At 43.9% G+C, this 25,748-nt stretch overlaps 1 protein-coding gene across 1 annotated transcript in view; it reads right to left on the reverse strand.

The window, feature by feature from the left end:
- The window catches only part of unc-13, an 84,244-nt gene that overhangs the window by 36,020 nt on the left and 22,476 nt on the right, over positions 1-25,748 (reverse strand). Inside the window, exon 2 of the mRNA XM_066743039.1 lies at positions 9,229-14,960. Coding sequence (XP_066599136.1) covers positions 9,229-14,526 — 5,298 coding nt within the window. The 5' untranslated portion in view covers positions 14,527-14,960. The remainder of the gene's footprint in view (positions 1-9,228; positions 14,961-25,748) is intronic.

Consider the following 25,748-nt stretch of genomic DNA (forward strand, 5'->3'; position numbering starts at 1 on the left):
TCGTCAATATAGGTTAGGGTCAGTTGCTGAATTAAATCCGAGTGTCTATCGGGACGATTAAACGTCAAAGACCGTCTCGTTTAATGACGAATCTCCGATAGCTTTCTCGTCACGATTCGCGAAAACTGACTCATCGTCCACCTGCATGAGAGAGTTTGTATATCGTTCTGTCAATTGGAGCCTCGACGTAAAGTTGCTGTAAAATTCCACTCGGATTGGTCGATAATTAAAACGTTGCTATTCTAGAATATCTCTGGCGAGGCGAGATAAATTTTTGACTTTTCCACAATATTCGCGAAGGATAAACTAATAGGTATACATATATATTTATGTATAGAGACATGGTTCGATCCAGGTGGAAACGTTGCGATTCTGCGCCTTCTCTCTCCGAATGATTGTAATTATATTTCTCATCCTGCTATACATCGTTCCTTAGTGTTATTCCTTTCTGTATAAAGATTTGCAGGCAATTTCCTTGGGTTATTCCTAGAGAGAATTTGATTTCTTTCTCTTCATCGGAGGAACTTCACACGACTCTTTATCCGAGAGCAGACATGCTCGGTGGTGAATCCTGACGATGCTCTTGTATCTGAAAGCGAGAAAGCTCTCAAGGATCGTGATATTTCGAGGTAAAGAGAAATTGTTAAGGGAAGAAGTCCTAAAGTGGGCGTAGAGCGAGTGGAGTAAGAGCTTAAGAAGTTCGAGAGCGTCAAAGTTTCCTTTCCTTTTTTCACCTGGCAAAGAAATAGTTGCAACGCGAGCAATAAAAGCAAGCGGCGGACCAAGAGAACGAGCGAGACGCCTGAAAATCGATTTTAGCCCTTTCCATATTCAACGCTCGGGGCTTCCGTATACGGAGAATCGCGTCCGTACTGGTGTTACGTAATCGCGAGCCGAAATTAGTCAAGAGCAATTAAAATCGAAACTCGCGAACGCGCGTCCATTTGGATTTTTCCACGAGTTTTTGTTCGACTCGAGCTTGCACGATCAATTTTCGAACGGGGGAGCGAATCGATACACGCGCAAATGGCAAATGGAAGGAATTTTTTCATACGACGAATTTTTCGGAGGATCAGCTCGTGCGGTTGCACAGTTGGAACGAGGAAATTTTCCGTCTGGCAATCAACTCGCGTAGCTCCCTGCTGGTTCGCGTGGAGTTTTCTTGGAGCGGAAGCCTCAATTTACGCGTGCATATGCCTCGGGTGAATTTTAGTTGGCGCATTTGTCTTGGACAAACACAGAGTCACGTACAACTATGAAGCATTTCGCGATAAACAAAATTACCGAGCGTATCACGTTGTATATAGTATTCCTGGATAGGGACCGCGGAATTTTATTGGCTCGCAAATTTCCCGCTCGAGTAAAACTCTGTGCGAAAGATGGATTATTGTTTTTCCCCCTTCATTTAATTCCATCGTAAATGATAAATGTCCATAAATCGATGTTAATTATTCAGCGTTGCTTTATAAAAATAATTATAAGCGCGCGTTACAGTCGCGTCGAGACTTTTCAGCCAAGCTCGGGCGCGCGCGAGTGATTATAAATAAATAAACGAATAAGTGGAGGAAATTGATAAATAAAGCGCGAAATATTTTGCAGCGATTTGACGCGTCGACGGATGGATAACGATTAATGATTAAATGCCAGTTGGATTGGAAAGCTGCGTGCTCCGATATCGAAAATGGCCGATGATGCCAAACTAAATAGACTGGGGCAGATAAATCGATTAAAATTACACTCCGCCGTCAATTAGGGGCTACGTGACTGGCAAACAAGGGAGCCAACTATCCAACGTCGGTTCTAACAAACCCGCTAGTGGTGCCACGTGACTTTTCAAGTTTATCCCGCTTCGGAGGTCCGCAAGCTGCAACTTCTTGGAGAGCCAAAGCTTTCGGAGCTTATAATTTTCTGCCGAGAAGCCAGCTCCTCCTTTCCACTGTCGGTCCGGCTAGAGTTCGCTTGAAATTCATTCGTTTCCTGTCCGAAACGTAATTACTTTCCACCGAATTGTTTACTGCCGGTATCCAACAACTTTGCTACAATTTACCCAACTTACTCTCCTTTTAATTACATCCTTCAAATAAAGCCATTTCGTATACACTGCGCGTCCTTTCTTCCTCTCCTGCGAAATAATCCTGCCTCTCCTTCCAAACTTTTAATTCGGGTCAATATTCCCAACGACGTTTCATAAACAATCAGCCACGCTTATACCATAAATTATTAATTTCCACCAGCAGTACTGCGAGCAAGCAAGTATTATTTCTGCAGCACAGATTAAAATTCTCCAAAGTCTGTTAGGGACAGCCTCGAGCGACGAGCTGGCAGGATATTCCAGCAAATTTTTACCAATCTCCACTTTGCCTATCACACGAAAGCTTAAAAACTACTAATTTGCTTTGCAAAAAATTGTGTAGACTCGTTACATTATTAATTGACACAGACTACCGCAGTGTGTATAGAATATATATATATATATATATATTTATGTATACATTTTCATATAATATATATATTTTTTAAATATATATATATATTCATTCATTTATTTGCAATGTTTATTTATAGCTCTATAATGCGAATGCTTGAAATGGATGAAATGTGCCCTTCGATGAAAACTCTAATGATATTCGTTCAAGTGCTAAATCGAGCGCGTGTATGTATAGTTTGAAAGTGCGAGTACTGTGCGTGTGCACACGCACACAGAAAGAGGTAAAGAGAGAGAGAGAGAGAGAGAGAGAGAGAGAGAGAGAGAGAGAGAGAGAGAGAGAGAGAGAGAGAGAGAGATTGCGAGTCTCCAAGAGCGAGACCACGTGCACGCTTCAGTCAAGATTCCCATAGCTGCAAATTCGACCAGTGTGAAGTTAGCACCCCAAATTTTAATAATGGAAAAAAACCAAAGAGTTCTAGTAGCATCCGGAAAAGTTCTACTGTTCCTTGCAATTTTTCAAAAATTTCTACAGATTGAACTAGAGAAACTATAAAAAAAAACTATTTGGGGTGCCAAGTTGACACTGGTGGAAATTCGCCGAATCCTAAATTAAAATGTTGGACCCGGAACTTCCGGTGAGAATAAAATTTTCCCTTTTAAGTCCGGATATATAGTTTCGCGTCCGTTTTTTACCCTCGACTTGCATATTTTTACAAGGTGCAGGGGGACTCCCGTCGAGCGAAATATACGCGGGATATCGAATACAGTCGCACGAAACCGTTCCTGTAACACTCGAGTTCAATGTACAAGACTCTGTCGCTCGAATTTCACGAAAGTTTTGCATATAAAAGTGAGAAATGGTACACAATTGGTCTGTCTCAGTTTTTCTACTTCTCGAGGACGAGAAATCGAGAAGATTCCCCATCTACTTCCTTATGTTTCTCAAAGTTCCGCCCAGGAAGCAATAGATCGCGTAGCTTTTTGTACAAATAAACCGTAGCAATGGGAGAAAAAAAAATATTAAAATGAATATATTATGCTTGGAAAAAAGAGAATCTACAGGAATAAATTACCCGATCCAAGATATTAATGGAGAAGGTGTTGATTTAAAAGTTTACATAAGCGAATTTTGCAGCGATGACCGATCTATCGGGATCCGAAGCGTCTCGACTCGAATTCCATGATGCTGAAACGAGGAATTCGAGTTGGTTCGTATATTCTCCGTCGACTCTCACGCGATCGTCCAATTAAAAAACCTCTTATAAGATGATTCGATTAAAAATATCCTGTCGGTCCTTGCTCCACGCCACCCACACTGCATTATTGTAACCAGAAAGCAGTGAAATCTATTTTTACTCGAGTCTCGCAATTTGAAAGTCGTTCTCGTCGATGGAGACTCATCGTTACGTAGGGCATAAATCAATTAGCGTTATACGAGAATTGGCCGCGATAATAATCGCTTGTTAAACGTTTAAAGAGAGCTCCACCGGAAGAAATTAGAATGCATAAATTGTGCGGAAAGGAAGAAATATAAAAAAGTAATGGCATTTTTATATCAACCTTTTTAACGCGTGCACTAATCGACTTATTTGGAAAATGTCTCGAGCGTGTGAATAAAATGAATAAAATTCATGCGGAGATGCGTTGAAATGGAGACTCGGACGGTTTACGGAGATAAACCTTTCGTTCCTTCATTTTTAATGCATTTTTAAGCCGTTAGCGAGTCTGAGGCAGCAATAAATCTAATGGCGAATGATAATAATAGTTACGAGGTTAAAGTGGATGTGTCGGAGGAGAAGGAGAAGATGTTATTTTTTTTATTAAATTATCCGTCCAGCGGTCTTTAGAGGAAAATATGTTATAATTGTGATAAACTCGAGAGGAAAATATTGGAAGAGAACGAGCTACGAAACACATTATCGAAAGAAAATGGCGAGTTGGTGGTTGTTGGAAGGCGAGAATCAGTATTTGCATTTCTGGTAATGTGCCATGCTGGTTAATCAAGCCGGGGGGGGGGGGGTATTCGTGGTTCGGTGAGGTTTTATCTAGCGATCTAAAAGCTCGACTAGACTGGCAAATGAATGTCAGCATCCAATCTCGTATATACATATAGTTGCTGAAGAACGCGAGAGCCACTATGACCCTCGTGAAATTCCTCGACTCTGTAAGAGGGCTTGACAAAAGTGTGGAAAAACAGAGGAAAGCTGGTGAGAGAAAAAATCAATTGGCAAAAAGAAAAATTTGATTCCTTTGGCAACCTTTGTTGTGGTAATGCAATGCGCTTTTTACGAGAGACCGTGTGTAGACTTTTCCCCACATTTTACCCCACTTTCTCGCCTTGAAACTTTGATCACCAAACTCCCATTAATTATTTTCAAACGCGTCCTAATTAATAACCGGCTCCCATTTATATTAAAACTTTTTACCTTGCTCCAATCACGTTTCATTTTCTTCGCGAGTCTCCAGAAATTACGAGTATATAATCTTTGCTGGTGTGTGTGTCTGTGGAAAAAGGAGACGAAGGATACTTTCATTTACCTACTCTCTCTTTTGTCGGGAAAAGAGATACGTTTATAAAATTGCAAAATATGGCTGTAAACAGAAATGTCGTTTCTTTGCCTGAAAAGACAAACAGTCCTTTTTTTCACGAAGGATCTCTCGCATTATTCGTATATATCTCTTGCAAAATTTCTGCATTCTTTTCGCAAACCCCCATGCATATACAGCGAGATTGAAAATTGCAGCAGCAGCAACTAGCACGGTAGATTCTTTGCTAACATTAATTATTGATACTCGGTGCTTTCACGACTCTCCACGCGACTCACCGTGAAACTTAACGAATATTGCTATTACTCGCAGTTTTGCTCGTGATTCGTTCCCAACTTGTTATACCGTCAATAATAATTAATTATCTACACTACATCGATCCCTTGCTCGTGAAAAGCTGCTTCGCATAGTTTGAAAAACCGGTGAAAATTTTTCTGGAAGCTCTTATTGCGATAACTGGACGAAGCACGAAGTTATAACAGTCCCGAAAATGATCCATCGATCAACTCGGGCTCGCAACGAAATGAAATTCCTGAAGCTCCTATGGAGTTTGAAAGTTTAGAAAGGCTCCCGTCGCGTCGTAGAGCCGAGCTTGTAAAATTCAGCGAATAACGCTACCACTTGGTTCATTAAAAAGGGCAGGTGTTTACTCGCACACGTCCCTTAAAACCCACAACTCCACTCCACCACTATTTTTTATCTACCTGCCCCTTTAACCCCTAACATCGAAAACTAGACACGATAATTAATGACTATCTTAATTAGATTATTATATGCAAGTCTTTAGATACGGAAGCATGTATATCGGCCATATGTAAATGTGTGTGTTAGTGTTCCCGATTTACCCCCTCCCTCTGCCTACACACTACATTATTTATGGACTCCCACGTCGTGTTAATTATTTTTAAAAACCTTCGGTTAGCCTCGATACTCCTAACGGAATAATAATAAGGTATGGTGCATCGAGCTTTTTTATTTATATATACCTATAGCTATATATATATATAATATCCCGCATAAAAAATCTCAAATTACAAGATCAATTCGCCAACACCTGTATTTATCTTCTAATTTATTTATTGTAAATTAATAAAAAGAGAAGCGTTTGCGAGATAATTGCTAACTCTACTAGCAGGAATTTTCCTTATTTATCCGCCTTTTAACCATTGTCTCCAATCGTCCTAAGGTATTTTTTTTCCAAAAACGACAAGTTTCTGGATTAGTTTGAGTGTGTGGAAAGGCGCGATGCATGTCGGGAGGTATAAAAAATCTTGTGTAAAGAAAGTGGATAGGGCTTGAGTGAGAGAAGCAACTTTGTGCATGGGATTTCGATGCATCGTGCATCGTGCATCGAGCGGAAAAGCTCAAAGTATTGTTTGCTTTTAATAGTGTGTCTCGCATGTGTGGATCGATGGTATTTCCCTGCACGCCCTACGAAGCTCGATGCACCGTCGCGTCGCGTCCTCGAGGCTTGTTCGGTACAGGACTACGTGCGCAGCTTCGATTGCAAAGGACCTCTTCCGGACAGATCCGAGAATTCTCGCCAATTCTCTCACGTCTATCGAGAACAATGGCTTCTAGCAATATCCAATGTTATACGTTTAAACGACTCGCTGAATTCTTTTCCTCCTACATATATATATATATATATATATATATATATAGGTACCCTGTCCAGTACACCGAATGGAACCGTAAACTATAAAAAAAAAAAAGAACGAGTTATATTACTGTCACCTTAAAGGATTATTTGTTAAGCCGTTCGTTGCGGAAGCTATTCGCTAAACGCGATAAGAGTATCGATCCAATAAATTTGATCATTTAGAGAATTTTGCGAGTTGACAGCTGCCTCTTGTATATACGTTTCGTGTGACAAAGCGTGCAAAAATGTACAAATATCCTCGATAATGATGCTATTTACATAATATTACATTTGCATCGTTGAGTGGGAATTAACAATGGTACAGTTCCTGTTTCGTTATTTAGCAGAGGGTAAATGATCAAATTTCATGGAATTTTCCTTATTCGTTATCAACGTTTTTACACGAGTGGTCGTTGTGCGAAATTTTGCACAATTATATCATTTTTCACTTGTACCAGCAGTTTGTACGGATTTTGCATTTTTCTCGTGAATCAGAGATTTCTTATCAGTGGTTATCTAAAGTAATTCTTCGATGTGCGAGAAACGAGGACATTAGCGGTGCCTGCGCGATGATTTCCAATATTTTATGATTCTTTCAGGTTGTTTCACCTAGTCGTATACCAATGCTAGAAATTTTCCTCACCAGTGGAATGCCTAAATTATATTTCATCTCCACTAAAATCTCATATTCGAATTCGCGCACTCCCACACACACATACATTCATTCCTACTGTTTATATAGATATAATATAACATTCGGTACATGGTACAAATCTCCCTAAACCGAGTACTTAAATTTCAGAGACGCGAATTGACTTTAATTTAACAAAGTGACATTTACCTGCGGGAATAAAACTGCTTCAATCTAGAAATTCATTGAATTTGGACCGTTGAGAGAGCTCCTCGTGGATTTTGTATCGAACACCGTGATTATTTTAACGATTAAATTTAAGCAATGTAATCGTGCAGGTCCAAAAGGAGAATTTGCAAATTGAGCAGGTTTAAGAATCGCGAAGTTGGCAGAAATTCCACTGGCGAATTAATCCTCTTAGTTCGTCATTTGGCCCATCACCGTTGGATTTAATTAATTCCACAATCTGTTAAAATGCAATTCAAACTGACGGCTTACGTGTGCGTCGAAGCGCGTCCTTCGGCACCGCGTGGAGGACAAGACTGTTTGACAAAACTACCCCCGTCCCTTTTCCCAAGGACTCACAACCCAATGACTCTTACACTAATGCAATGGGACTTGCTATGCAATAATAAAAATTCACCTTGTATATATATATATATATATATATATATATATATGTATAGGCCTATATATAAAAATTGTATACTTACTATAACCTACTAATGTAGATCCCCTTGAATCGTGTGTGATCTACGCTCGATAACTCGTTTTTTTTCATTCAGAAAAATCTACGAGTCATCCGTCGGTTTTACAGTAATTAATAATTAACCTACGAGTGTTAAAGTTGGAACCCTGTTAAATAATGCGCAGGATTTTGATCATCCAAAAGTAGAATCGAAATTTTGCAAGATGAAAAAGTCATTTAAATTGAATATAAAAGTTTCTAGAATGTAAGATGGATTGTACTTGATTGAATTAATGAAGCGTAAGTTAATTAATTCGTGAATTAATGAGTCGGGCGCTATATCAAAGTGTCCCAGTTGAGTCGAGATTGACCGAATGGCGAATCACAGACAATTCTTAGGGTTTCCGTTTGACAATTCCTGTGGAATATAAGTATCTCAAGGGGACTGTGCATGGAAAAAGCCCGCAATCGTAAATTGTGGGTCGCGCAGGCACGCAACCCCTGGTAAAACTACTTGAAAGCGTATCGATTAATAAAGCACCGTCTAATTAACGCTATGATACTAATTAACTGAGCTTCCTCGTTCAGCAGCGACGTGCTAGACGCGCACACGTGGTAATCCTATTATCGATATTATCCGATTGACGAGAATCACTGTAAATATTGCTTCACCGAGAAGTCCCACGCCTGAATTGACCGATTCCTTGGAATCTTCGCTAAAATAATCGGCGTGGTTCAGAATACTTGAGCTAAGTCGGGAGAGAGTCCTCGAGGAGAGGCGAGGTTGGCTTTAATCGTTCGATCGAAATCTTGGGCAGATCGATGAGTACGGTACATTGTTGAAAGAGGACTCTCTCTCCTCGACTCTTAGTCAATTCCGATAGCAAAGCTCGACTTGATTATCTCGCAAGTATTGACTGGGCTTTTTTCAAGTGTCGCAATAGACACGAGCTGTCCATTAACTGTACAAAACGCAATTTGCTTAAAAATCTATAGTCAGCGTATTCGACGCGCAGGGAGCAGAGAGAAACGTCGAGGCGAAGGAGACACGAGGCGCGTGGGCGTCTGTTAAAAATAAAACGATGAAGAAGGAGCTTGGTGGTCGATGGAGAATTATTCGAGCATAAAAGTTGAAGGTGCAATGCGACGGTACGGATGAGTTTGAGGGCCGAGATGGATGAAAAGGGATAAAATTATTACAGTCTGACGTATCCTCCGCCTCTGACGTATCCTCCGAAGGTCGAATACGCTTTACAGAGATTCTCGTGTCCTCACTTTATCATTATACTCACAGCTGTGGGTCCTGGTGGAATGGTGGTCTCCTTCGTCGCCGCTTCCTCTACCTCCTTCATCTTCTCCTCGGCTTTCCTCTCCTTCAACGCTTTCAGCAGCTTCCACTTGGAGCCCGGTGGTCCGGGACTGACCTGTCCGTCCTTCAATGTCACGTCGGAGCTACCGCACGAGGACGAGTCGATCTTGATCTTGGGAAGGCTCAGGGTGGCCGTGGTGGCTGTCTCGGCACTTCCGGCACCGTCGCGCTCGAGGCCTTCAAGGACAGTGCTTTCAGAATCCCACGCACCCGGGATGCTGACGGAAACCTCGCTGGGTGGCACACTTACGCTACCTTCGCGAGAAAGCGAGTCCGATCCTTGAAGGACCTTCTCCCCGTGCCTCAGGGTCGATCCACTGGAGCTTCTCCTGGAATCGTCCACCCCCTTCGGCAGTTCCTCCTCTTCCTCCTCGTCCATCGACTGGCCGGGACTGTCGGGGCCGGAAGTCTCGCCCGAAGAACCTTCCTCCATTGGTATCGTCGCGTGCTTCTCCTTCTTCACCTCCTCCTCGTGGGCCCAGGTGTGATAATCCGTAACTCTGGCGAAAACAGCCTCCACGCTCTCCACCGGCTTCCTCTTCGGGGCTGGTTTCTCATCCCGGAACCTGCTCTCCTTCACCAGGCTACCATTCATCCTGGGCACTTCCGGTTTCTCCATCTTTTGCTCCCCTTTGATAGCCTTGAGTTTCAGCTCCTTCAGCACGAAGGACATTTTTTCCTTCACGGTATCGTCGGGCTGATAGGACTCTGGCTCTTCGGGTTCCTCGATCAGCGGTTCTCCAGCCTCGTCCACTTGAGACTGCCTCTCGAGCTCCTGGAGCTTTCTCAACTCGTAGCAGTACCATTCGTCCTCCGAGTCGATGGAGTCTTCGGTGCTCTGGCGTCTCGACGAGACTCTCGAGGTGCTCTTGTGGGAATGGGTGCTCCTGTTGTCCTCGTCACCCTCGCCCGATCTCGCTCCTCCCCAGGGAATCTCCAAGGACTGCTGGTGCCTCGGCAGGAACCTGCTACCAGGCTGAGCGTGGCTCCTCGTCGTTCCAGGAGGCAACGGACTTCCGCCCGAAGGGATTCCCTCCTCGCTCATGCTACTCTGCAGCTCCGGCATCTTCCCAGATTTCTCGCTCCTCTCGCTCTTCTCCGAGGCGTCCTCCGGAAACTCGAAACTCGTGTCCAAGGTCGGTGGTCCACCTTCGTCCGACTTCTTCTCGTTGGTCGTCTCCTCCCCCGACACTTGCTCGTCGGACACTGTCGACGACTGTCTCTGTCTGTATTTGCCCAGAGCCCTGGAAACGGCGAATTCCATGCTGGCACCACCCATCAAGGTCACCGGAGGTAACTTGGGAGCTTTCTCGTTGGGCGCCTCGTCGGAAGATCCCGTGGAGCGTTTAATATCGCCAACCGTCTGGAATATGGAGGATCCACCGGAACCAGAACCGGTGCTCTTACCGGAGGCTTCCTCTTCAAGGCCAAGCTGATCCTGAGTCGGTTCTTGCTCGATCATCTCCTTCTCCGTTCTCCTCTGTTGCTCCATCTCCTTGGCCCACGCATCCTGGGCCGCCTGTTGCTGAAGTTGTTCCTGATGCTGTTGAATCTGTTGCTGAAGAACCTGTTGCTGCTGCTGGAGGTTTCTCTGTTGCTGCTGCAAGTACTCCTTTCGTTCCTGCTGAGTTTGTTGTGGTTGCTGTTGCAGATGTTGTTGTTGCAGATGTTGTTGCTGCTGCTGTTGTTGATGGTCCGGCTTTCTCTTGGTACTCGCCAGTTTCACCTTGGCAAAGTAAGTTGGTTCCTGATTGGCATCGGACATGACGCTGTCTTCATCCTCCGACAGTCCACTCTGCCTTCCGCTACTGCTCCACTCGGTTTCCGAAGCCTCTGGATCCGACAACGACTGAGAGTGACTGCGTCTCTTGGCCTTCTGCAAAATCCCGGAAACCGTGGATACCAAGGTATGTTTCTTCTTCTTTCTGGTAGTTTGACCTCTGCCTCTGCCCCTAGCGGTGACCATTTGCTCCGGCCTTGGCTGTACTTCCATGTCAAGGTCCTCGCTCCTCACGCCACCCGGCAACGACTGACTCCGACTCCTTCTGCTGAGATGCAGATCCGGCAACCAATTGCTCATCGAATTCATGGCGTTCTTCAGGGACGAGCCTCGCTTGAACTTTTTCGTCGCCTTCATAGGGTCCACCTCCTGGTCCTTCAAATTCCCAGCAATGCTGATGTAACCGGACTGCGAAACTATGACGCTGGACGCATCGTAATATTCAGCCTGCTGATGATGAACTTGATCCAAGGGGATCCTCGCGCTCTCGTGATCCTGGATGTACTGATGCTCCCTCTGCCACTGTCTCTGATATCCATCCGTCAATTGAACGCTCTCACTACTGGTCAGTCTCTGGCTGTAAGGTTGATACTGCCTTTGGTAGCCTTGAGGATAGTTCTGGTACTTCTCCATTCTCTCGGGTCGCTGCGGGTAATACTGATACGCCGGTGGCTGAGCGTACCTCCTATCAGCGTAAGAACTGATGCTCGACGAGGTGGAGTCCTGTGGAATCTGATCCTCCATCGAGTTCAACCAGGAAGTCTCGTTGCTCTCGGTTCGTGGCAAATTCGCACTGGTGGGATAATAGGAGAGCGCGTCCGTGATATTCCCCGTGGGGAACATGGTTTTGTACATGGCTGTTTTATACTCCTCGTGATTGGCCATTCCATCCGTGTAAGAGCTCGCTCTCAAGGGCATTTTATGCGGCAAGGTCGCCGCTTCCGAGTGCTGCAAGGAGCTGTAGCTCTCCTTAAAATTGACCAACTGACCCATGGTGTCGGGGTAAAGTCCAGCGTTAGTGGTCTTCAAGCCGTAGGCTCCGGAACCACTGGTGTACACGCTGGTGATCACTTGCTGCCTGTTACCAGCGACGGAGTAAATGGCGGGCTGTTCCGACACGGAACGGTAGAGGAAATCCATGGTAGTCCCGGATGGCACCGAGTCGTAAGTATGCGGAAGAGCTTGCTGACGTGGGACACGCTTCTTAGGACTCTGAACGGTCGTCATCCCGGTTGCTGCTGGTACCACGAAGCCATAATCCTCCTTCGTGACCGGAGATTTTATCACGCTCGTATAAGAGAGATGATTCATCGTGGCTTTGTAAACACTGGCAGCTGCTGCTGCATTGGCAAAAGCGTCCCTGCCTTCCGGGGTGTCGTACAGTGGCTCTTGAGTTACAGCCGCGTTCTTCGCTTCCGGCAAGGGCGGTATGGGACTGGCCGCTCTAATGGGCTGCGTGCTGGGAATCAAGTTGGTCCTGACCAGATCCACCGAGTACGAGGTCAATATCTTGGCTATCGAGCTCTTCGGAGAGCTCGGGGATTTGTCCAAGCTGCTCCAGCCGCTCATGGACGATAAACCTGAATCTGATTTCGCCGCACCGATGATGACCGTCGCCGCGCTCGCAGGCTTCGTCACGTGCTTCGGCGACACTCGAGGAGACTTCGGGGAGTGCGGAGTTCGGGGACTCAGTCGGCCTTGCTCCAAGGTCACGAGTTTCTCGGCGTTCCTGAGGAAGCTGGGACTCTGGGACCGTTTCTCCGGTTCTCTCTGCTCGGAGGTTGGCATGAGGAAGGCATCCGTGGTGTCCCTGGGGGCCGGCGGAGGTGGAGAACTGGGCGAAGGACTCGGCGGAGTCCTGCTCTCCTGGAACTCGAGGTTCAACCGAGCTGCGCTGCCGAAGTACCCGTCCTGCCTGGTCCGCAGTCCCTGAGTGCTGTGGACGCTACCGACCGACAAGGTCGGCGAGGCGACCTTCTCCGTCGTTGTGTTGTAAATCGTAGGGGATGCGCAGGTCACCGTGGCGAAGCTCTCGGCCATCAGATCAGTCAGCTCCTTGTTCTCCACGTAACCTTTGACCAGCCCTCCGACGTCCAAAGAAATCACGGATTCGGCCTCCTTCTCCAGTAGAGACGTCGAGTATGCCAGCCTGGCAGGAGTGTACGTGCTTACCGACTCCAAGTTGGTCCTGGATGCGGTGGTCAGTCTGGGGGATATCGACCTCGTGGTGAAGTCTCCATCGGTGGCTAGACCACTGTCGGTGCTGACCCTGGAGATGGATCTTCCCGTGGAGCCGGGACTCTTGGAGAAGGTCCAGCTGTCGACGTCGGTCTCGGCGTAGATCTTCCTCAACTGCTCGTCGATGCTGCTGGCTTCTTCGGCCAGCTTGGCCTCCGCTTCCGAGATGTATTGTCGCTTCGGGGAGTCGACCAACCTCGACTGCAGCTCGATCAGATTCTGCGAGTCCTTCTGCAGCTTGCTGGTCAGCCTGTCGAGCTCGTGCAACTTCTCCAGCGCGTTCTGATCGAGGGAACTCAGTCTGGAGAGTTGAGCCAAGTCCTGTTCGCTGACGCACGGTGTGTTTCCTCGATAACTCTTGTAATCGGCAGCGCTGAAGACCTCACCCTCGTCCTCGTCAGCCTCCTCCTGCTTGGTCACAGCGGATTGCAGCTCCTCCTTCGTCGGTTGGCTCTCCAAGGCTTCGCCCTCCTTCTCCTTCATCGCGGGCTGATCAAAAATGGAAGGCTCCATGTCCTTCTTCCCGTTGACTTCCTCATCCTCCTCCCAGATCATCCCCAACTGCGAGGTAGGCCTAGAAGTGTCCCCGCAAATCAAATCTTCCCTGTAGGCGTTGTTCAGGCTCCTGTAGAAGGCCTCGTCCGGTATGTTGCCTTCCTCCTCGAGGGTGGCCAGGTTCCTCACGTTCCTGTGCATGTCGCTGACAGCGACAGCCGCGCTGGTGCCATCCTGGGTGATACCGTGCATCCTGGCGAGTTCCTGCTGAGCCAGTTTCTCCCTCAGCAGGCTGGTTTCCTCGATGCTGATGGAAGAGCCGAGGCTCTTGGCGATCGCGTCCAGCTCGCCCACGGAACTCTGCTGATTGGCCAAGGTCTCCTCGACCACGCTCGCGTTCTCCTGCACCCCTCCGTTGGCGTAAAACTCGATCAGCTGACTTATCACGGTCTGCTGCTCGTACAAGAGTCCCTCGAGCTTCTCCAGCCTCTCCCACATCTTGATGTACTCTTGGCTCAGTAGGTCCAAAGCGCTCCACGCGTACTTCAGCTCCGATTCGAGAATGTTCAGCCTGGTAGCCAATCTCTCCATGTAATCTCCTATTATGTAATCGATGTTCCCGTCCCCGGAACTGGCGTACATCTGCAGCGCGGGCGAGTGAGCCTTCGGGCTGCCCGGCGCTGGCCCTCCCAGCTTCGTCGACTCCATTTCCCTTTTTTTCCCCAGGTCACCTGCGTATCGATTCTCTTATTTATCTACTTTAATCCTCCGGTCCCAGTAGGAACCTTAACCTTTTCGTTGATTTAAACGATTTGCTCTGTCAAGCTTGACCTTGACCTCTCATCCTTCTCCATGTCCATCTTCTTCGTTACGCTTCATCACATCTCACAACCTTTATTGTCACTTGATCTCACTTTTTACTCCTTTCAGATATGTGTGTGTTTCTTCTCCTCAGCTTCTCTTCCTTCTTCTTTGTTGTTTTTCTCACTTTTTGTTCTGTACTAATTTATCTCTTTTTACACACTACACTCTGTACACAACGTTTGGAGGTCTCTCGGAGCTATTTGGCTACCGAGATCGCACAATATTTCGCAAATGGCACTTCGCAACCAGTCTCGTGTACTCATACTGCTGTCTGCTATCTGGAAAACAAAGAAACAAACCGAACATGTGATTTAGTACGCGCATGGCGTTCGTACCAAGTCACCCAAAACAGTTTCCATGGTTCTCCAAAATTGTGTGAAACGACACAAAGTGCAATAAATATGATAATTCAAGCATTTTATATGGTGGTGGGGCGGGGGGGGGGGGGGGGGGTGGCATATAAAGGCATAAAAGTTTGATAAAAATCATCAAGATTTGTACATGTCCTGAGAACATTTGACGTTGGAAGACTCGTTATTTAAAAGAGAAAACAACGAGCATTCCTTATTCCTGAAATTGAAAATGATATAAAAATATTTTTAATAACGTTCCGGTGGTATTCCAAAAGGAATTGCAAAAATGGATAAAACATTCCATTTGAAATTTCTGCAGTTGGCTTACATTGTAGCACACGGAAATGGCAAATAGGTGTTTTGTTCAAATTACGTCGATTGCTCTTATTAATGGGATTGGAAGAGTGCTTTGCATTGTTTGGGAGATTTTGGTTGCGAGCTAACGCAGCATTATCGCGCTTAACTTGATGCTAATCGAGAGGTTGGATCTCATCTCCACCAGATGATCCAGGATTAAAAGCCGCTGAGTGAGTACGGACAAGGTATAACATTCCCCTGGCATTTTCAAGGACCGTGGCTCGTCGCGAGACTAATTGAAGAACGCGCGCGACTTCTGGAGGAGACATAAAGCGTGGCTTCGCGCGCAAATTCCGAGGAACGCGCAAAGTCGCGAGCGGGGAAGAGGCTCGCGAGAAATTCTTCCGTATAGATCTCGCTCCCCCTGGAGGAATTCTCGGTAATTCTCCTCACCCCGCAAAAGTCACTCGATTCTGCAGCTAAAAGGAAATCTGCAGGAGCCATTTGCATATTCAAGGGAGTTTCGAGTTGGCCGGATCCCTTTGTCGTCTACATTAGAATTTTTCATGAATATCAGCTGGAGTATTCGCGATCCACCCCCCCCCCCCCCCCCTCCCCGCTCTTGCATCGTTAGTCCACGGAGCGATCGCGCTAGCTCGATGCCGGGCCCTTTAACGAAACCTATATAAATATATACGTATATCTATTCATCCACTCAAACTTCTCGGCGCGTCTCGCATAAATACAGCTGCGCATCTTCCAACGAGATACACGCGTGGGAGCTGTGTGGATGTAGGAGCGACGCGACGGCTAAGTATTTGCGACTCGAACGTCGGAGGCGTAAAAAAGTGAATGGAAAATTCAAGCGAGACTTTTGTAGACGACTCACGTGCAACATTTTGTTCACCATTCAAGCGGTTCTCGCGAAATTGCTCTGTCGAGGATTCGCATTTCGACGATTTCAGGAGATACAAGCTTTCCCTCTCAATTTTTCTCCTGCACCGTCCTCTTATCTCCGCCGTATTACGCAAATAAGCCTCCCGGAAGGCATCCATCCGGCCCGGAATCAACAGGATCCGAGGAAAATAATGCCAGCCCTGTGCGATACTACGCGATACTTGTCATCTTCGAAACGACCATTCTCAACGCCTTTTAACAAAGGATCCAATACTCCGGGGAAATCTCTTCTTAAAAATCCACCGTAAACCTTGGCAGCTCGCCAAACAGATTAATCTTCCGTACTCGCGCATTCTTCAGCAGGAAAATTTTATCGCTCGCGTCTCACTCGACGTAAGAGCACGAGTGCTGTACGTAAGACGAGCGTTCTGCGGTCATAAATAAATAATGCCTCTGCAGTGTATTTTCTACAGCTCGATAATTCCGAAATCTCTTTCATCAGCAACAAGACGATATACATGTGTGTGTGTGCGTTACGAAGAATTACGAGAGTCTAACGACAGGCACGAAAAGATAAATTGCGATTATGTTTATAAGCCTAAATGGAATTTTTATGCGAATAAAAGTCGAAAGATTGATCGAGCAAATGAGTGAAATGCAATTTCCAGTAAGGATAGTATTATCTCTGGCGATAAAGTAATAAACGTGCAATAATCGTGTGCTTTTATAGAAACTGTTATTGCCAGTAGAGAGAGTCATTAATAGGTCAGACACGTATATACCGTAGCTGCGCGATGAGAAATAAAATCCTCGGGGGAATTTCGTCGCGAAACATTTCGTGGCTGATATTCGGGAAATTGGAGATGAACGAGAACGCAGGAGTGGGATTTTGACAATGGAGGATTAGGTAGGATCGTTGCAGCTGTATAAAATCGGCTTCACGCGTAGACTTTACGCGCTTGCGGAGCTTTCCCAGCCCAATCGAGCGTGTCTGCGAAATAATACGCGACAAGTGGCCTCTCTTCGGAGATTCCCAGCTTGTTCCAGATTGCGCGGCTTAAGCTTGCTTAATTCAGTTTGCTCTAAAACGCGACGCTGTGTTGAAACAGAAAGAAGAAGAAGAAGAAGCTTGCGCGAGAGAGAAAAGAGATTTTGCCAGTGGTTCAATCGGAGTATCGTGTTTCCAGCGATTCGCGAAACAGCGAGCTTTACCGAGCTTTCAAGCCCCTTCTCTCTCTCTCTCTCTCTCTCTGTCCACATATACCGAGTTTTTTCAACATTAGAATCGAACTTTAATCCCCGTTTTGCAAGTAAAATCATCCGGCTGAGACTGGTAGCACTCGAGTGACAATGAATTTTTCTTCATTCTTTCTTCGTCCTTTCTATTCGCTCGGACGCTTTAATGGAAATGAAAGTAGACGGGCTTTTACCCCGATTGATCTGTTGACTGTTTGACAATAGTAGAGAAGAAGGGGGAATCTAGCGTGTACACAGGGAGACATCATCCCTTTGTGGCCAGCAAAGAAAATACTCTCTACGTATAATTACACCGTGGCCACTCGGCAACTTTACCGCGCACTCGTTATTACAAAAGTTTTTCACTGAAAATTTTCAACGAATCCCGCAACAAATCCCAGGCTTTCTGCTCAAAAATCACTTATGATAAGATAACGTCAAAATGACGGACAACGCTCCATCACGCTTCTGACAAGTTGTTTGCCACGAGCAACAGGTATACGTGGTTGTATCATTTTACCATTTTATAGACCTCCATTAAAAGTACCTTGCAAAATTAAATTCGCCATGCTCTACTTGCTTAGTCTCCCAAAAGAAAAATTCTACTCGTGCACTGCGAAAATAAAGGAAATAAGAAAATTTTGCTCGCTGGTTTTCTTTAAAGAAATGTGGATCTTTAAAGGTGGTGCAGCGAGCTGAACTTTTGATTTTTTTTAAAAAAGAAAAAAAAGTAAAGAGCGCAGTTATATATAATTAGAAAAATGGTACAACGTGCTTTTTCATTCAATTATTTATATAGCATTTGTTATCGTGGTAGAAAATATTGCAGGATACACATGTAAGAGCATTATTGGTTAAGTGGGAAACGAGAAAAACATTTTATCGCGATAATGAAATTTTTCTTTCGCGTTACAACGCTGGCGTATTATTTTTACAAAGCGTTCAATTAACCGTTTTGCTAATCGGCATTACCAGAAATCATTATCTTTCAATTAATGGCCACTCGAAGTGTAATAACGCAGTAATCGTGTCTGGCTCATTTCGTTTTATGCTACTTACTTGTAGAATGGCTGGTGTAAAAGAGAAATTCATTAGTGCTTGTTAATTGGTAATTAAATTTCGTTTCACCAAAGAGCAGCAGCGTTTTTCCATAGATTTATTGTATCTCTCTGCGCTGGATGTTTATATATATATATATATATATATACTTGTTGAACCGTTGCTGCTGCTGCCGGAACTTGACCTTCTTTTAATCGCAATGTCTGACCCACGACACGTTTTATAGGACGTATAAACCTAATGGAAGGACAGGTTGCTTTGACCGAATCGTAAATCGCGGTCATCTTTTATAGCTTCGTCGCTGCTGACGCCTTATGAATCAGAAATTTCCATCCGGAATTTCGAGCGGCAGTGAAAAATAATGAAAAATACTTGCTCAGCTTTGTAAATAAGTTTAACATATTTTCGTAGGCACAATTAAATATTACGGACTTTCGCCATGAGCAGCGAGCCTCATAAATCATAATAAGACGATAAAAACTTTAGAGCCGTGGCTTTTTATTAAAATCGTCGGCATACTCGGACCAGGCAGCGCCGTAATAAACGTATCTACGGCTTGAAAATTCTGAAAATGGCGCCGATTGTGCTATGAGTAGGCGCCCAGACATTATTCAAATTGCAGCAATGTAAATTCAAGGTAAATTGGATTTTCTTCCTTTCCCTCTTTTTTCAGCTAACCCATGCGGGCTAATGTTGTACATGGTTTAGAGAGGGGAACAACATCTTCCGAATAAACTTTGGAATAAGCTGTTATTTTGAATAACGTTAGCTATAAGTTTTACTTTTATTTTCCTTATAAAGTAAAATTGTTGAAAACTTGAATTACTAAACAGGAAGCAGAATGAAATGTTTATGGAAACTCCCAAGTTTTCTTCTTGCTTAAGACAACTTGAAATGCTTTTCACTTTATATAAGCAATATCCTGCAATTGGCACTCGATTGAAACTTCTATTTTATCGACGTGTTCCATTGTTGTTTAGTGTTATCACCCTCGATTCGTCTCACTTTCTTCTTTTTTTTATATTTATAGCACACTAAAAACTTGCATCGATTTTTTTAAGAAAGGTCAAACACACTCTGCGAAAATAACTTTCCTTTTTTTTTACAGATTTAAAGAAAACCTACAGGTGGTGGATACACAAATCAATCTAAATTAATAATAAATAGAAATAATTCATTGAATACATATACGTGGAATGTTGAAGCAGTGTGTGCCATCGACAGATATCAGACTGTGCAAATAGTTATGAGAGACACTCTAAGCAAATATGTAATATTATATTACAAAGGGGCAATATGAAATAGTGTATTTGTTACTTTATCGTTTACTTAGAAAATCATCATTCACTCTGTGATGTTACATATCCAATGCATAATGTTCTTTTGATAAATCGAGCAAAAGTTGGAATGCAGGAAATATTTGTCATCTCGTGACAGATCCATTACAGCCTGATATTTTAACAGGCAGAGAGCTATTTTTTCTAGCAAAATGTGATCTCCTAACACGTTTGGATCTTGATAAGATCGGATTATTTCCTCGGGACATTTGTGTTGCTATCTGTAATCCGACAGAGTTTTAAACATTTACAGTTTAATTTTCCATCGTTATAGATATACTCGGGAAGATGAGATCTCAGGCCTCAAAATCGTTTCCTTTTCATCTTTACAGCATATCTGTCTCTTATCAGCTTCAAACCAAGTTTGTCATATACATCACTTAATCAAATAATTTCAATAATCGCTGTTACGTAAACAAGATAATTATTAATTATCGTTGTTTCCTCTGCGTCGACAACAACCAACGGCACAAATTAATTTTCCGTTCAGCACAGTCTACACCATTAAAATTTCCACTTGCATCGATTGTCTTCGCTATCTCCATTAATCTTCCCGAACGACTTTATATCTTTTTTATTTTCGATTCCGCAGTTACCGTGTGTCCGGTGGTCACGTAAACAGCAAAACCCGTAGAGTCGGTCGATATTTTCTTTCGACGATTTCGCTATTTTTTCTTCAATAAAAGACCGTCGAATAATTGCTGGCTGAAAGAAAATCTCGAACGCTTCGTTCGGATTTACAATTTTAAATCCTTCTAATTGTAGAATGTTTCTGTTTATCCGCATCGAAGCTACGAATAATGCACACGGACGGCTATTCTTTTTGCCGGAATAATGGTTGGTTTTTTCACTGAACAATTTTTGTAATCCATTATTGAGCTTTGGCCGAGAAATTGGATTAAGCTCACCAAACACGTACACGCTATACACCACAATATTGCGAATTACATGTTTGAAAAATCCATTTTACGTGATGTGTTCTTTTGATATTTTTTCAGAAGAACGTAAATATATATATTTAGAAAAATTGGACGATTCAAATTGCTCGACTAGCAATAATTAATTCGCGCTTTTCAACGAAGCCTCTTGGAATACGTCCTGAATTTTTGACACCGGGACACTGGTAATTTGAAAGGGGGTAGAAAAAATTTTGGCGAGTGTTTTATGGGCGTAGTAGCGTGCCCAAGCTGCTCGTTATCGACTTGGTAATGGTTTACATCATCAACGGAATGTAGAGAGCATATTTAAGCCACGCCCCCAGATCCAAGACAGGCCCTGTGCAAACATCGACACGTGTCCTCACGTTTTCTTTGCCAAGTGGAACATCGTCCTTAAACAGCGTATACCAAGCGCACCTACGAACATATCGCAGTGTCCAGCCCCGTGGATGATTGTTTGCTCGAATTTGCCTTATTTACTCAGAAATTCGCAATTTGCGTCTGGCGTTACCCGGCCTCTTCGTTAAGGCTGTCCATTTGCTCAATACTCCCTGAAAAGCCACAATTCTCTGCTCGACCAATGGGAGCTCCAACAAAGAAAACCCCTCGCGTTATCTCATTATCAAGATATTCCAAACATTAGCTTCTTTATTCCCCTAATGTCTGACCACAAAGTGACATTTCCACTGGCCGGGGCCTGGAGACTCGTTGCAAGCGACGAACGCCCTAATTTCCCAAATGAAGCTCCAAATTTATTTGTCCACTTTAATTGCTGCATCAATTCTCCGAACGTATTTCACCATTCATTTGACACGTTGTAAATTAATTTTCCAAGTTGGCTAATTGGCTTTACAAATAGAATTTCTAATTTAATTATAAAAGTGGGCGTCGCAATTAGGTATATAGTTGTTCTCTCTAGTTGTGTAATTACAATGTTTACGCTTGTTTAATAATTTTCAACCTGCAGTTTGTGCATTAGTTATATCCAGATAGATATCTGTTAATGTGGATTAGCACACGATAAAGCTGACTTAGTTTTTCAACCAACTTTCCAATCATTTTCCAACTATAATTCAGCCATCATAATTACCCGCTGGCTGTATACAGCACGAGAGAGCATCTCTCTATGTCATTGTTAACCTGATTACGTCACTGCTGACTAACCTGCACGCAGTATACATGTACGTCATTGCTGGAGTACATCACTACACTCGTTACTTCCGGTTTACAAGCATTTGATTCATCAATTGAATATAATGATTGATCAGCCCTGGAAATTAGTCGACGTACCAATGGAGAACATTATTCGTTTCCTCGAGAGTATAATCAAAGGAAAAGTGTTTATATAGGAAAAATTAAAGAGCTCTTCCAGTATACCTATAGTGTGGGATCGTAGAAGCAGAATTTTCCGGGCTTCTCAGAGCGGTGTCGCACTAAGAGACTCGGGGCGATAATTTGTGGTTGAAAAAGTAGGTGTAATTTGTTAATCCTAGAAGTAATTAGGCTCGGCAAGTGCGCACGATGCCGCGCGCGTCTTTGTACGACTGCAGGCCGCAAGTTTCGGCGCGTGCCTGGGGGGGCTGGCTTACGCTACGCGAAATTCTTCAGCTCGCAACGAGGTCGAAGCACTCTATGCCGTCCCTAAATAGAGCCTCCGCGCTCGCTCTTTTCAATTATACACTCTCCTATTTTCACGGCCGCCTGACCACACTGCTATATACTCTCACCCAGTTGAAACAAAGAGGAAAAACCAGAGATTTCCATCAAATTCAGTGGAAATTTACATGCGTTGTCGGACGAGGAGCAGAAATGAAAAAGAACCGCGCTCAACTGAGAATATAAATTTTTCAAAACAGAAACTTGACATTTGGAATTTTGTCCAGTGAAAAGTAGACTCGTTAACGTTAATTGGAACGAATCACGAAACTGTTAAGATTATAATAAGGTCACAGCTATATATATATATATATACAAATGTTGAATAATTATAGGCCTAGATCGCGCTGGTAGATTAAACTCGCGATGAAAATAAATATTTTTCTCGAGAGCTTGGTAACGCGAATCGGTATAAAAACTGATAAGAGGATCGTGTGCCAGTGATCGAAAGTACATGAAAGTTGATGAATCTATATATATATATATATATATATGTGAATATAGAGAGAGAGAGAGAGTGATATAGGAGTATGGTCGATTAATTTGGATAAAATATATTGTGGGTGATAAAAGAGGTGTGTATTCTAGGGAGTATTAGCAGTGGAGAAATTGTGAAAAAATAGTGGGAGGAGGGAGGGGTGAGGAATCGCGAATGAAGGTGGTAAAGGAGCACGTGAAAAGCGGGAGACCCTGGGTTCGAGACCCGGCTTTCACTCGTGCCGGAGGATCAATATTCGGCAGCCCTCCAAAACCGTGAGTGAATGCCCCACCACTCTCCACCTGGTCTCGGGAGAGGGGGTGAGGCGCGCGCGCGCGCACCATTCGTCTGGCTCGCCTTGCTCTCGCACTACTCGCAGTAGTTATACCCCACCACTGCGCCGCCTCTTCGTCTCAGCCGGATATCTTTCTCCACCCCGTTACTCAAAGCTCACTTCAACCTCGCTATATGATATTTGCTCTCTTTGTTTCCCACCAGGAAACCCTCTTTCACCTACGACCATTCCCACCTACCAATACCAACAGCGAACCGAGCTCAGACTGTGGAGAACGTCGTCGTCAGAATTTGCTTACATCTTTTCGTCTGGAATTACGCAGGATTCTCTACTGGCTCGAGCTGGATACACTTATACTACTGGTGAAAGCTGAATATTTACGTGATAATCTTATATTCGATACGAGTTTGGAAGCTCGCGACCGAGATACGCTCTCCCGAAATTGCGATTGTTGTCTCGCGTATCTGACAAGACTATTTTCAACAATTTAAAATGTGGCCGATGTGATTCGTTATTAAGGCTAATTTTTTGATGGAGTGACATTCGGCGAAAATAAGATGATCGATTATACGTGTACTATTGATGGAAGGCGAGAATAAATATTCTTGAGCATTAGGAGCTTATAGCAGAACTGCTTTAATTGCAAAATTAGAAGCAGAGTGCATACGAACCGGAGGAGGATTTACTAATAATTTAACCCGTCTGCACTGGGATGAATCGATAAGAGTCGCTCTTTCCTACATTATTCCTTTGATTTCTACATCGACGTATTACGCTCGGGCTAATTTTTGCCATTGTGCATTAGGAATCATCGTTAAGCAGCATTGCGAAGCCTCGCGCGTTCAGTTATCGATTTTTCCAACCGGCGAAATTCGTGGGAAGGAAACGTTTTGTTTGTTTGTTTCCTATTAGTAGAACTTTCCGAGTATAAAATTATCGCCAAACTTTCGAGTCTCGCTCTCCTGTACACGACCATTGAGAGAAAACGAGATTCATTGGAGTTACCGCGTAATTTGCCCGTTTTGGGTCTGAGATTGCTTTTTTCCGGCGGCTAAAACGCGTGACGCGATAAGTAGGTTATCAGGATGTAAATAGGGTGGGTTGGTGGATCGATGGGTGTCGATCTTAAGGGTTGAAGGGGTTCGAGGAAAAATCCCCCTGTAGGAAGAGAGTCAAGGATTATTTGAAGGATGTGAAACACGGGAGGGGGGAATCTCTGAAAATTTGTCATCGCGCTTATCCCGCGCTGTAATTTCATACACAAATACATTGAGAAATACTTGAACGCGCGCGCACGCGCGCGGGCCCTGGAATTTTTCATATCTCACGGTGTGCATCAGTGTGATTTTAATAATTCTACACCTAGGGTTGATTCTTGCATTTCTATGCTGAAATAATTGATATTCTTCGAACGCTGCATATGCAAATGGTATGCAGTTTACAACGTGTCACGTATAAAACGACAGAAACCGCAGATGGAAGTTTAATCACTGTTGTTTGTCATTGCGTGCCGCTGCGGAGATGCAAGTGCACGGCAAGCGAGCGATTAAATCGTGAATAATAACAAGTGGGGCTTCATTATGCGATTTCAGGTTACGAAAAATCGATGGGTTCTTCAAAATAATTTATACAATTTGTCAAAACCCACGCTTTCCAACTAATTTCTCTCTACTTTCTTCGCTTTCTCTTTGAACGAACGTCAATGATTCCATTTAAATCGTTAATGTTTTTCTTCAAAACGACTCGACAATCGTACAGCAGCCGATTCAGTACGATGCACGACGATAAAGCCATGGATAAATTTGAATTGCAAATAGTAAGATTGGATTACCGAAGTAACTCCGGCAATAATCATATTGGGTATGGTAAAAAATTTGCAATGAACTTTTATTCCATTGGTTAACGATAAATAATCGCATCAATGGTAATATAAACCTTTGGAAAAACTGTTAATTCCAAGCAGCAGCGTTGGTGGGCAATCGTGGTCGATATAAAGCGTCGAGATTAAAATAGATGGCTTATCGTATAATGGAAGATTATTGCGTTTCGATAATTTCTGCAATTTCTTAGCTATTCCAAGTATTCGAAAAATGGATAAGCCCTGTACAGACTATTATTTCTCAGAGTTAGCTTTATCGACGAGGTATAAAGATAAAAGTTTGAAGCTTAAAAAACTGAAATATATAGGTTTGAGTAAAAACTTTTAGAGGTACTTGTACTTTCAGTTATGTGGCTACATTTTTTGTTCATCATTGATAAAATATGGCACATCCGAGATGAGCAGGGTGTTGATTTAATTTGACAGGTCCCAGTAGCATCGAAGGAGGAAAACTGCTGCATCGACTTATCAGTGTTTTATTCAGTGGCAGAAAATCGAATATTACCTGACAGAAATTTCTCTGTCGATAATTAACCACTCGTCTCCAAAGATGGAAATCCTGTTTACAAATAATTTCCTCGGCTCTGCATTAAGTAGGAAAGTGAATGATCGACAGCAGCAACGATCGAGTCATCAATTAG

The sequence above is a fragment of the Prorops nasuta genome, unplaced genomic scaffold (genome assembly GCF_024137725.1).
Source record: "Prorops nasuta isolate Cenicafe-Biocafe unplaced genomic scaffold, Cenicafe_Pnas_1.2 PNAS00032, whole genome shotgun sequence".
Classification (NCBI taxonomy): domain Eukaryota; kingdom Metazoa; phylum Arthropoda; class Insecta; order Hymenoptera; family Bethylidae; genus Prorops; species Prorops nasuta.